Here is a 13,128-nt window from a genome sequence, read left to right as displayed (position 1 = left end):
TGTACATACTATAGTACTAAATATTTGTGTGAATTAGGTATGAAATCTATTTTGAAGTTAATATTTTTGGGAGTGTGAAACGGATTAATTCAATTTACTTTATTTCTTATGGGAAAATTTGTTTCGGGTTGCGAATTTTCGGTTTACGAACTGTCTCTGGGAACAGAATAAATTTGTAAACGGAGGGGGCCACTGTATTTTGTTTATAGAGGTATGTGTATTTTTGTGGTCTGGAATGGATTAAATCTAATTTACATTATTCCTTACGGGAAAAATAATTCAGTACTTAAACAGGTCGGTACCTGAATGGCCTTATGGAATGAATTATTTTTGAGTACTAAAATTCCACTGTACTTGATTTGCCAGTGTCCAAGTCCTACCCCAATTACACTGTGCAGTTCATCTTGGCCCAATTTATGCAATATTTAAAGCCATTTTTACTGTCGGCAATTAAAATACTGATACATTACAATTTCTTTCACCAAAAAAATAAATTATATATTCTTTTTAAACATGTACTGCACTATATTTTCTATAAATCTGTTGATAAAGAAACACTCTTACAGAAAATGTATACTTTACTCTGGCTACTGGAACATACAATATGTTCCAGTACATCAGATAACATACTGTACTAATGGAAGATAATTGAAAGACATACTGCTAACAGAACTGTACAATTTCCTAAAACTTTACAAAGAGTTTATATGGAAGCAGCCATTGCTTCACTTTCCCCTTTCCTCATCCCTGATATGCCATTCTTTCTGGAATGTGTTGAAGTTGACAAATCTGTTGGCTGGGAATTAATATTAGGTTCACTTTGATTAGTTAGAATGAGTGGCTTAGCTTCTCTTCCATGAAGTTTTGGATGGAACTTCACCATATTTCGTTGACTATGACAATGTACTTTAGCCTCAATCTGATGTCTTTTGTTTGAGTTGTAGCATGATGAATGTGTGTAACTTGGCTTTGGAGATGGTGATGGAGAAATGCTGAGCCCAGGTAAATACGATTGAGGAGAGAGTGGGCCTGGAGAAGAAGCACAAGAAAACTGGCCCGGCGAGGATGAGCGAGAAATGGTTTGAGTTGAAATAATGGTTCGAGGTGACATCTGACTAGGCGAAGAGGACTGTGACACAGTCATACTTGGTATTATACACGGAGAGACAGCCTGGCTGGGTGAAGTGACGCAAGTGATAGTTAAGCTTGGCATCAATGTTTTAGATGTGGCCTGACCTGGCGAAGATGACTGAGATGCCTGGCTTGGGGAAGATGATCGAGAGATGGTTAACCCTGGAAGAAAAGGGCGAGAAGAACTATAGCTGGCTGGTGAAGTGGTGGCTGATGATGACTCACTCCACTGGATCATGTTGATAGGAGAATTAGCTGATGCTATTGATGTTCGTGAAGATTCAGGCTTCTGGAAGGTGTAAATAAAGTTCTGAAGCTGACTGATAGCTTTATGGACTTCATCTTCCTTACGCTGCAACTTTGCTCTCTCTGAGCACTGTGCCTGTAAGCAAATAAGCAGTGTTAATTAATACACATTAGGTGTATTACTGAGCTTTGCTAATAAACTGTATGAGAGCTATATACACTAAATATGGTTTGATTGAATGAGGCCAATCAAGAATGGTAGCCTCATGCTGGTCTGTCTCATATATAGACAGATGTTTTAAGGCGCACAGTGGTTGTAATAGCTAAAGGGAGTACAGGGGTGAGGGCAGAGCAAGGGGGCACTTGTTGGGGGTGAATGACTGGAGTGGTTTGGTGAAGACGGGGTTATGGGGAGTTATATTAGTAGTGAATTTGTGCTGTGGTAGCATCTTAATTAATGAGTTTCTGAAGTTGTTACTAGCATGGGCAACATACATGTATTGAGGCAAGTTTTGGTTACAAATTATTTTCAACACTATGGCATGGATACAGTAATATATTTAAAAGAGCATTCAATTCTCCACCCGCCTTCACCAGGTGGCCTCATTACTACAACAAATATGGGAAAACTAAACGAGGAAGCAATACTTTGGTATCCCAAGGCACATTTTGTTTTAGTTTTATCCAAGTTTTAGTCATTTCTAGTCGAGTTATTTAAATTTATAACACTTCGTCCGGGCATGACGCAATGCTGCGTCGTCAGTTTACTGTCGGTAATCTCGGGGACGACGCAATGCTGCGTTGTCCACTAAAATAATCGCCACAAATCAGGTTTTTATCCGATTTTTGGGGGACTGGTTTTAAAATGCGCACCTATGTCTTCCCTACACGCCTATGTCATGTTCAACGCACAACACTGAGGTGGTAAGTACAAAAAATTGTATTATTTTGTATATTTTTTTTTTCAAACTTTCGCGTATTGTACTGGCAATATTGTTCTTCAATTGGCCCTTATATGCACATATCCATCTAAAGCATTCTATTAGGAACAATTTCATACCTAAATGAGCGCTGTAACACGAAAATTGAGATTAGCAACCAGTAAAATACTAAACATTTGTGGGCAGGAATTGGGAGTGTAGCTGGAAGGCGTCTGGGCGCTCACTCACAGCTAACGCATGGCCTGTCTTCAACTCGTCGGCGGTTGGAGCGTGACCAGGTTTTTTATTTTATATGCTACTATTCCTCTAGAGAATTCTATTGCGAACCCAATGATACCAAAATGAAAGACCTAGGACGAAAATTGAGGTGACCAGAGTGAAAAGAGTGAACACATTTTATCGCTTTTTGCGCGCTCCTGGGTAACTCGTTCGCACTGTTCTCTGTTTGCTGCGGGTAATTAGCCGGGCTTTTGGAGTTTATATGCATTTAGTGCTGTAGAGAATTCTATTACGAACACAATGAACACAATGATACCAAATTTAATCTCGTAGGACGAGAATTGAGGTGACAAAGTTGAAGAGAGTATACACTTTTCAGAATTACCGCGCGACTCCCGTGAACGCTGGGACCCACATCGCATAGTTGAGAGGTGGTGCGCCAGGTGCGCGAAAGTGTTAATTTAATCTTCGACACAGTCCTTTCTTTTAAAGTGCGTTAACAGTCAAATTTTGAGGTTTCAAAGAATTGTACAGTTTTGTCAACAACATGCAATTGCTTTTAATACAGTATATATATAGAATAGACCTGATTCTGTTTTAGATTTGTTAACTAACCTTTCCTCAAAGTTTCTTTCTACCTCAATATCTCATAGTCGTTTCCTGCTTGTCTGTATTGCTGGTACAGTTGAGGGTTAGGTATCTTCCTATATTGAACGCTTTGTTTGTGGGAGGTTTCTGGCCTTCTTGCAATTTCTGTTGAACTACTGTTTTCTACTTCTGCATCTCTGTTTTTGGCATAAATTTTTTGGTGCTTCATTATATATCTTACAGAATTTGGCATACATATCATTTACATCCTCAGCCCATCCTTTTGTTTTGGTAGTACTTACAGCAACAATAAGGACCATAGTACATATATCGAGGTACAATGCAATTCGAAAGTAGAAATCTGTACTATTGAATTGGACAAACTGGAAAAGGTTTTGTATTTATATTGCAAAGACAAGCTAAACTAACCTAACATAACCTTCCTAAACCTAATAAAGTACATGTGTGTGCTATACTAGGCCTAGGAATATTTAAGTTTGTTTTTTAGCTTCATTTTTGTCAGACTCTATAAAGTAAATAATACCAATTCTACAAATTACTTTGTATGTCAATGTTTGTACTATGGTGCACATAGTTACAAAAACTACAATCTAAACAGGAGGATGGGTTGACATTTTTGCTTAACAACAAGTTTTTCCATTCGAACTCATTAACCACTGGACAGTGCTGGCTGAGAAAACTGATTTGCCGATAACTGCGCCAACCGAGAAAACACTTTTTTATTTTTTCGTACACATTTGAAACACGTGCGCATTAGGTTGGGTACGAGATGGACGCCTAAAGCCTTCAGTGAGCGGCGGCCATCTTGAAAAAAATCCCAGAATGCCCCAGACCTGAGGAGGACCCTCAGTTCTGATCGAGCAACCATGGCTGACGCACATGCCTCCAGCTCCATATTGCCTGTGAGACGCGCTTTTGAAAGTTTGCTTTCTAAAGGGCAAATTGTGACTTTATTGTTTGAAGAAGAACAGGAATGTGATATTGATGACCCAGGGGAGAATAGAGACCTAACACAAGTAATCAATGATAGTGATACAGCAATAGATAATGACAATACAGTGAGCGTGTCTCGTTCAGGGCGAGCTCCACGCAGAGGTGGATCATAGGTCATTGCTCTTGCTCATATTATCTTGAGCACCTGCTCCATCTTCTAATTTTGACAAAAGTGATTGTGTTGATAACTAATTTTCTGGGTTCAGTGACGCTGCTTCTGATATAAGTAGCATAGATGTGCCAAGTGCTAGCGGCTGCCGTCGTGGTGTTACTAGGTGAGGATGTGTTGTCTCAGCAGTGCACCCAGCCAAGTGCCGCATTGTCTCCCCTCGTGACGACACTGACGACAGTGTTGCCTCTACATCTACTTTCCCTGCCACCAGTTCGAATTTTTAGTCAGGCTCTGGTGTTGCAATTACTCATAAAGTATGGCCAAGAAGACAGTGTAACGACAATTGTTCATGAACCAGCATTACCACATTACGTTTCCAACAGACAAGGTGTTAAAGACTTCCTAACACTTCACAAGCCTGCCTACCTACCACCTACAGGAACTAAAGCCAAAGGTATACATGAGTGCATTGTTTGTAAGCATTCAGAATGAAACCCAGGAAGGGAAAATCTGTGTGTACCATACGAGTCGAGTGCAAAGTTGCGCTCTGTCTCATGGATTGCTTCTTTGAATAACACTCACTTCCCAAGTACTGAGTGTATAATACAGTGTGTTAGTGTGTAAATAGTGTGTGAAACTGTATATATATATATTCTTATTTTAGTGAATTTTAAACATGTATTATTATGACAATAAACATTTATTGTGGACACATTACTGATACAAGTATCACTGTTCCATAGAACATTATGAACATTCTATTGTATACATATTGTATAAGACACAAATGTGTATTGTATACGATCATAAAAACAAATAAAAATGCATTGGAAATACACAGAACAAATGATAGAAAATATATTTGTAGCAACTTGTAGTGCTTGATTAGCCCATGTGATAACCTCTGGGAGCTTCACGTACAAGCGTACAGCAAATAATGACATCACACGCCCCCTTCTCCACGTCCCTACAGCCAAAGTTTGTGAAATTTATTTGTTTTTCTGTGGGGGAGCTTCTACGGCTCCCTGGAGCTTATCGGGCTAATGTATGTTATATTAGACCGGGACATTAGCTATGGAGTTCAGACCTACCAGGGACCATGAGCCAGAACCTGGTCCCTTCAGAGAAGTTGCAGGGAACAATGGCCCTGGAAAAAAACCCCTGTGGTTGGGGTATTTCCGTATCTGCCATCGACCGAGGTTAGGTGCCCAGAAAGGTAGGCATAACAAAACAAACCCCACATGGTAAGAAACTAACAACAAAAACCAAACAGAGAGGTAGAACTCCCTACAATCCCAAGGACACAAGCAAACAAGCAAACGTAACACACTACTGCTGCGCTGCTCGTCCGCGCAGCCCTCCCCTCCCCGAAAGGGGGAGGGAGGGGGAAGCCCCAGACCTCACCATGCCAGCTGCACAGCACCCCAGTTCATAAGCTAATGTCAACAGGGACAGATGCCTCTCTGGCCTCATTTTCCTGGGCGGTGTTGCCTTCGTGGCACTCACTGCTGTGTTTTTGTATTGTGCGGTGGCCAGGTGTTCCTCATTAGTACCGGGGCTTCCTTCCCTAAGCACCCTGTGAGTACTGTCTCTGCGTGACAGGGTTATCTTCCCTGGGGCGTTCAGGAACCATTCTCATAGAGGTTCTTGCTACTCGGCATTTGCCTCGCCCTTGGGGCCAGCTGGGGTTTGGGGCCCTTGTTTGGCCTTGAATAGGGACTGGTATTGTGCTGGTTAGAGCGTCATGGTGTTGCGCGACCTGCTACCTACGCGGCGACCGGTTCCTGTTGCCTCTGGGAATGGTGTACTTTTGCGGGGGTTTTCTTTCTTTTTATTTTCATTGCCTGGTGGGAGTCTGCCTAGTGTGGTTATAGTTCCACTGGTAGTGTTTGGTGGTCCTCTACTAGGCCCCCGTGATTGTACACGTCGCAGGGGTTTTCAGCGTTGGTATCTACCCTTTGTAAGTTTTGGGAGTTAACTGGTTAGCAACACCTTGTTTGGGGCTTCCGGTTGGTCCGGCACTCCATGGAGGAAACAATCTAGTTTCCTCTTGAAGATGTCCACGATTGTTCCGGCAATATTTCTTATGCTCGCTGGGAGGGTGTTGAGCAACCGCGGACCTCTGATGTTTATACAGTGTTCTTTGATTGTTTCTATTGCTCCCTTGCTCTTCACTGGTTCTATTCTTCATCTTCTTCCATATTGTTCACTCCAGTACGTTGTTATTTTACTGTGTAGATTTGGTACGTGTCCCTCCAGTATCTTCCACGTGTATATTATTTGATATCTCTCTCATCTTCTTTCTAGTGAGTACATTTGGAGGGCTTTGAGACGATCCCAATAATTTAGGTGCTTTATCGGTCTATGTGTGCTGTACAGTAAATGTTCTCTGTATTCCCTCTATTTCAGTAATCTATCCTGCTCTGAAGGGGGAAGTGAGTACTGAGCAGTACTCAAGATAGGACAACACAAGTGACTTGAAGAGTACAACTATTGTGATGAGTTCCCTGGATTTGAAAGTTCTCGTAATCCATCCGATCATGTTTCTGGCTGACGCCAGAAAAATTGAATTATTATGTATTATGTTTAAGGTCCTCATTTTTACCATACCTGAGTACCTGGAATTTATCACTGTTAAACATCATGTTATTTTCTGTTTCCCAGTAAAATCTTTATTAATATCTGCTTGAAGTTTTTCAATGTCTTCAGCCAAGGTCATTTTCATACATATTTTTATGTCATCTGCAAAGAATGATACGAAGCTGTGATTTGTATTTTTGTCTATATCTAATATGAGAATAAGGAAAAGCAGCGGTGCAAGGACTGTACCCTGAGGTACAGAGCTTTTAACTGCACTTGGACTTGATTTTATATGATTGACTGTTACTTGTAATTCCTGTTTGACAGAAAACTGACTATCCAGCATCCTACTTTACCGGTTATTCCCATTGACCTCATTTTGTGTGCTATCACTCCATGGTCACATTTATCGAAAGCCTTTGCAAAGTCCGTGTATACCACATCAGCATTCTGTTTTGCTTTTTATGCCTCAATGACTTTGTTGTAGTTATCAAGTAGCTGTGAGAGCCATGATCTTCCTGCTCGAAATCCATGTTGGCCTGTGTTGTGAAGGTCATAGGTCTTCATGAAATTGGTGACCTGACTCTTAATCACTCTCAAATAATTTTATTATGTGGGACGTTAGTGCAACTGGTCTATAATTCTGTAGAGGGAACCACATTCAAAGTGCCCGCCAAGGAGACATTTTACAGTATAGGCAGGGCTGTGCCCTGATTGGTGGACGACGACGGCGCACGGCCTACCCGCGCGGCAGCCCGCGCAGGCCGAGTGGGCCAGATTTGAACTGCATGTGACCCAACGCGGACGACGCCTGCCCGGCACCACTGGCACTTAGGATATGTGCCCATAGGACCCCTAAGAGGCATTGATTCCCTCTGTCCTACCCTTCCTGAGGAGCCTAGACTTGCTCCACCTACCCTACCAGCCCTTCCTCTCCCTACGACGACAGTTCCAGGTGAATTACTGTGCTATTGTTGTAACACGTGGGTCACCTCTACATTGGCGCAGTGAGTAAACGTTCCCACGCGGTGATCAAGAGGACCTCGCCAAGATATCTGCATCATCGTTCTGCCGACTTCAGTCAAGACGTCTTAGATAGTGTTCAACGGTTCCAGTCTCGAATTACTGGCTTTGGTTGCACCATAGATGTTCTTCGGTTCGTTGTTCAATAGCAGTGCCCAAGATATTTCAACCCCTGTTTTTTTTGTGCATATGTTTTATTCCACATCTCGTGCAATCCCCCAAGATTCTCCATAAGTTCCAGTTATCAGTGTTTTATACGGATTATTTCTCCGGATTTGTTGCATTTTATTGTCTTGTCCCCCAAGCACCGATTCCCGCGGTCCCCAAGTTCTTTGAAGAAGGGGAGACGAGTACCACCATTCACACGGAATACGGGCCACCGTTCATGAGCATACCCGACCTGTATTGTTTACGAATCCGCTCGCGGAGGATTTCAGGCTGTCGTTCCCGAGCGCATCCGTCTCCAGTGTGTTTACTACAGCGACGCTGGTCCCAGCTCTGCAGGGTGCTTGCTACAGGTCTGTTATTTTCTCATTTCTACTGTTAGCTAGACGTAACCTGTTCTAGGCTTTCTACAGAAGTAACGGCTCAAGGGGAAGAGATACATTAAGTGAGCCAGTGAGTTTGTGTTCATACCAGATTTAAGGTGGATGGTGATCCGCCCTGCACACAGTTCCACACGTTCACCTGAAAAAAGTGTTTTTGAGAACCCTCAGCCCAGTGCTTATGAAAATCAGGCACATTGCTTGTTAAAGTTCCTCAAAGTGCCTGTCATCAGATTTTCCAGTTTTGCAAGTGCAGTAAGTGCCCAGTTTTTGTCTAAGCCTCAAGTGATTTAGGTACCAATTAAGTGTGCAGTGTTTTATGTTGCTTGAAACCCACCTGGCCCCATCATTTACATTATTGACTGTGCAGTGCTTATTTTTCCTGGTGGAACATTTATCTCTATCTCTGAACATTGGAACCTTAAGTGTGGCCATTGGTGTCTGTGTTTTTTTGTTTGTTTTGTTTGTGGCACGAGATATTGGAGCTTTAACTTTCGACACTAGCACAATGGCCCCAATCAAGATAAACTCTGCTTCGGCTGCTGAGCTGCTGCTGCTACCGGGTGTAGGAGATACCTTGGCCGCTCGCATTATCAAGTTTCGGCGTCGCCACGTGATCACGGGGGACAACATTTATGATATCAACCGCCTTCGGGCCACGCCCGATTTGATGGCTGCTATATCGTTTGAGGTGGACCCGTCCCAACAGGGCCCCGGGCCCTTAGGTCAGGGGGCAGGAAGTCGTTCATCGTCCTCGTCCAGCGAAACGGGAACCCGCCACTCCTCTAGGGGTGCCGCCAGCAGCAGCCAACGTGGACGTCGACCTCAGTCACCAGCTTACTCCAGGGCTAGTGGCCAGCAAGGTACTCGGCAGGGGAGCCCCTCCCACCATCGATCGGCTCGATCAAGGAGACGGACAGCTCGACACTCGTCACACAGCTCTCTGACTTCCGATTCGGATGCCTCTCTATCCCGTAGCAGGCGGACAGGTTATCGCCAACAGAAAGAGACCTTCCGCACACCACCTCGGGCGTTGGACTATGACGGGAAGTCAGATTGGGCCACCTTCTACCGCCGCTTCACGTCTTATGCCTCGGAAAAGGACTGGAGCGGGCCTACGTCATTGACACAGTTAGGATGGTGCCTCAAGGGTAAGGCAAGTGATTTTTACAATCGCTTACTGGACAGAGAACCGTCGATCGATTATATTCGCATGATGCATAAGATGATCAAGCGATTTGGCGATAGGGAAGTTCTGGATGTAGCTATGATGAAGTTTAACCAGGCCCAGCAGGAACCAGAAGAAGATATTGCTGATTGGGCAGATAGGGCCCACCACTTGGCTCATCGGGCCTACAAACATGTGCCACGATGGGAAGTGGAACAAATCGCAGTAATGAGATTCGGCCAGGGATTACAGGACAAGACTCTGGCAGAATACATTGCCAATGCAAGGAATTCGTCAATGGAAGAAGCCATCGACCGGGCCCAAACCTTCCAGCACAATGCCGTAGCAATCCACGGCTCCGCAAGTTCAAGCAGGCACGACTCCCACCGCCGCGGGTCCCAGGGGCCAGCAGTAAGAGTGAATGCAGTGGGCAGGTACTCCCGGTGTGAGCAACCACCCAGGAGTAAGGACGCTTCTCGGCGCTCGACACCAGGTGCCTCGCCGGCTACCAGTCCCGCAGGCCGTGGAACCGGTACTCACCACCCGTCGAGTGCAGGCTCGGGTCCTTCATCTTCCATGGACACGGAGGCGAAACTGGACGTCTTGGTAGCAGGTGTCTCAGAATTCAGCGGGAAATTGGACCAGGTGTGTGAGAGTTTGAGGCACCTTACAGTTGCTCTTATGTCACCACAGCATCGCCGTAACCCATCCCCTAGGCGACCTGTTCAGTGCTACAGGTGTGGAAAAGAGGGTCATTTTGCTCGGGACTGTGAGGAATCCGAAAGGGATGAGGAAGCAGTCCGCCAGCACGGGGACACCTCGGGCAACAGGCCACATGTTTCATTTAAGGACCAGAATTCGTCTTTAAACGCTGCCGGGTCGGCTCATTCGGTCTAAATCCGACCCAGTGCATAACAGGCCAAGGAGGGGCATCGGAGCAAGATGCTGACCAGATATTGTCTAGAGGTGTGGAAGACATCTCGGCTCACACTGACAGGGGGGACATGGACATTAGCACATCAGACACATACAACCAGCAGAGTTTGGTTATGCTAAGTGAGAACTCGTCAAGTGAGGCTCCTTCAGGAATCCAATGCAGGACAAAAGTGGCAATTCGGGACCATGCCACTACTGAACAAACAGGTCTGGATCAGGAAGCAAAGCAAAATTCTCACAGGAAGTGGGGCCCGTTAAGACACAATGTGGAAAGGAGGGCTCAGAAGAAAATAAAGAATGAACTAGCATTTGGTCAGTTCTTGGAAGGCATAGATCCAATTGCTTTCCCTTGGGATCCTGGGGGTGAGATGTGGGAAGAGAGTTGCTCTGTCAAAGGACTCACATTCAAGGAGCAGCGCTTCGGTGCGAGGAATATTGTTAGGACAGAGTAAATTCCTAAGAGTGAAGCTGAAAAGAAAAAAAAAAAAGAAAAAAGGAAAGGGAATAGTGTAGTGTATGCAATGTTGAAACAGTTCGTGTATAGTGCAAAGATAATACGGGTAATAATCGTAATGTTCGTGTACAGTGCAAAGATAATACGGGTAATAATTGTAATAGGACCCATTCATGAAACCAGACTTTTTTACAAAAAAGACATGTTGTATATAGTGAAACGTTTTCCCTCCAACATACCCATTGTTCTATAGGGACGGGAGGAGTGTAGAGGGAACCACATTCAAAGTGCCCGCCAAGGAGATATTTTACAGTATAGGCAGGGCTGTGCCCTGATTGGTGGACGACGACGGTGCACGGCCTACCCGCGCGGCAGCCCGCGCAGGCCGAGTGGGCCAGATTTGAACTGCATGTGACCCAACGCGGACGACGCCTGCCCGGCACCACTGGCACTTAGGATATGTGCCCATAGGACCCCTAAGAGGCATTGATTCCCTCTGTCCTACCCTTCCTGAGGAGCCTAGACTTGCTCCACCTACCCTACCAGCCCTTCCTCTCCCTACGACGACAGTTCCAGGTGAATTACTGTGCTATTGTTGTAACACGTGGGTCACCTCTACAATTCTTTGCCAATGTTTTGCTGCCTCCTTTGTGTAGAGGGGCTATGTCTGCTACTTTAAGTGCATCTGGTATCTCCCTCGTGTCCAAGCTCTTCCTCCACAATATACTGAGTGCCTGTGCTATTGGCACTTTGTATTTCTTTATAAAGATTGAATTCCATTAATCTGGACCCGGAGCCGAGTGTATGGGCATGTTTTCAATTTCTCTTTCAAAGTCTAGTACGCTTGTGTTGATATCAGTTATATTTACAGGGGTTTGGATATCCTGCATAAAGAAATTGTCTGGATCTTCCACTTTCATGTTGTTTATTGGAGTGCTAAACATGTCCTCGTACTGCTTTTTTAGGATTTCACTAATTTCTTTGTCATCCTCTGTGTATGAACCTTCACTTGTATGAATAGGTCCAATACTGGCAGTGGTTTTTGCTTTTGATTTCACATATGTGAAAAAAGTATTTTGGATTTTTCTTTATTTCCTGAACTGCTTTCTTCAGTTTGATTTGAAGTTTGACACTTCAGTTGAAGTGTTTCAATTTCCGCTCGATTTCTTCAATCTCTCTATTTAAATTATTCCTTCTTTGAAGGGAAAGTCGTGTCTGCTTAAGCATTTCCGTTATTTTTTCCTTCTTTTATAGTGTCGTCTGCGTTCTCTTTCTATGTTGGATCTCTTTCTGGCTTTCCTCAAAGGAACATGTTTCAGACAGACTTGACATGCTTCCGAAGTCAGTTTTTCAATTCCTTCTGTAGGACTTGTATTACTTAGAACAGTTTCCCATGGAATGTTTGTAAGTTCCCTGTTTATTTTCTCCCAGTCTATCCTTTTATTATTAAAATTGAATTTACTGAATAACCCCTCTCGCTTGATCAATATTTTAGGTGTATTCTGAGTATTGATGGTCGTTTGCACTTCAATGAGCTTGTGATCTGAGTATGTGGTATCTGTTATCATAATTTCCCTGATAATGTCTATCTACCCTGATAATGTCTATCTGAGATCTAGAATATTTTAATTTCTCATTGGTTCTGATATCTGCTGGTTGAGTGAAAATTTGTCACAGAATTTAAGTAGTTATCTAATCTGTGGTGGGTTAGGTCCCGATAGATTTCCTGGTATAATATTATTGTTTGCTATTCTCCATCTGAGACTAGGCAAGTTGCAGTCACCTAGGAAGATAATATCTGGTATCGGGTTCTCCAAATTATCAAGGCTATTCTCTGATTTGTTTATCGGTTCTGTGAATTCCTCGGCCGTTGCATCTGGCGGTTTGCATATTAGAATAATCACTAAGTTTATTTTCTCTATTATTAATCCCAGTACCTCTACCACCTCATTTGTAATGTTAAGGAACTCTGAGCATACATGGTCTTCCCTAATATACAGACCCACTCCTCCATGTGACCTAATTATCCTATCACACCTGTATAGATTATATCCTGGAATCCAGATCTCACTGTCCAAGAATTCCCCTGCATGGGTTTCTGTGAAAGCTCCAAATACTGCATTTGACTCCATGAGGAAGCCATTTATGAACTGTACTTTGTTGAATATTCT

The 13,128-nt window shown here is 43.8% G+C and overlaps 1 protein-coding gene across 1 annotated transcript in view; it reads right to left on the bottom strand.

Moving 5' to 3' along the window:
* Positions 1-560: 560 nt before the first annotated feature.
* Positions 561-13,128, bottom strand: part of LOC123745437 (uncharacterized) — a 350,652-nt gene continuing 338,084 nt past the window's right edge. Inside the window, exon 10 of the mRNA XM_069300596.1 lies at positions 561-1,513. Coding sequence (XP_069156697.1) covers positions 704-1,513 — 810 coding nt within the window. The 3' untranslated portion in view covers positions 561-703. The remainder of the gene's footprint in view (positions 1,514-13,128) is intronic.

Source organism: Procambarus clarkii, chromosome 44 (genome assembly GCF_040958095.1).
Source record: "Procambarus clarkii isolate CNS0578487 chromosome 44, FALCON_Pclarkii_2.0, whole genome shotgun sequence".
In the NCBI taxonomy this organism is placed as follows: domain Eukaryota; kingdom Metazoa; phylum Arthropoda; class Malacostraca; order Decapoda; family Cambaridae; genus Procambarus; species Procambarus clarkii.
Note: the sequence above shows the minus strand (reverse complement) of the source record. Positions and strands in the feature narration are given on the sequence as shown.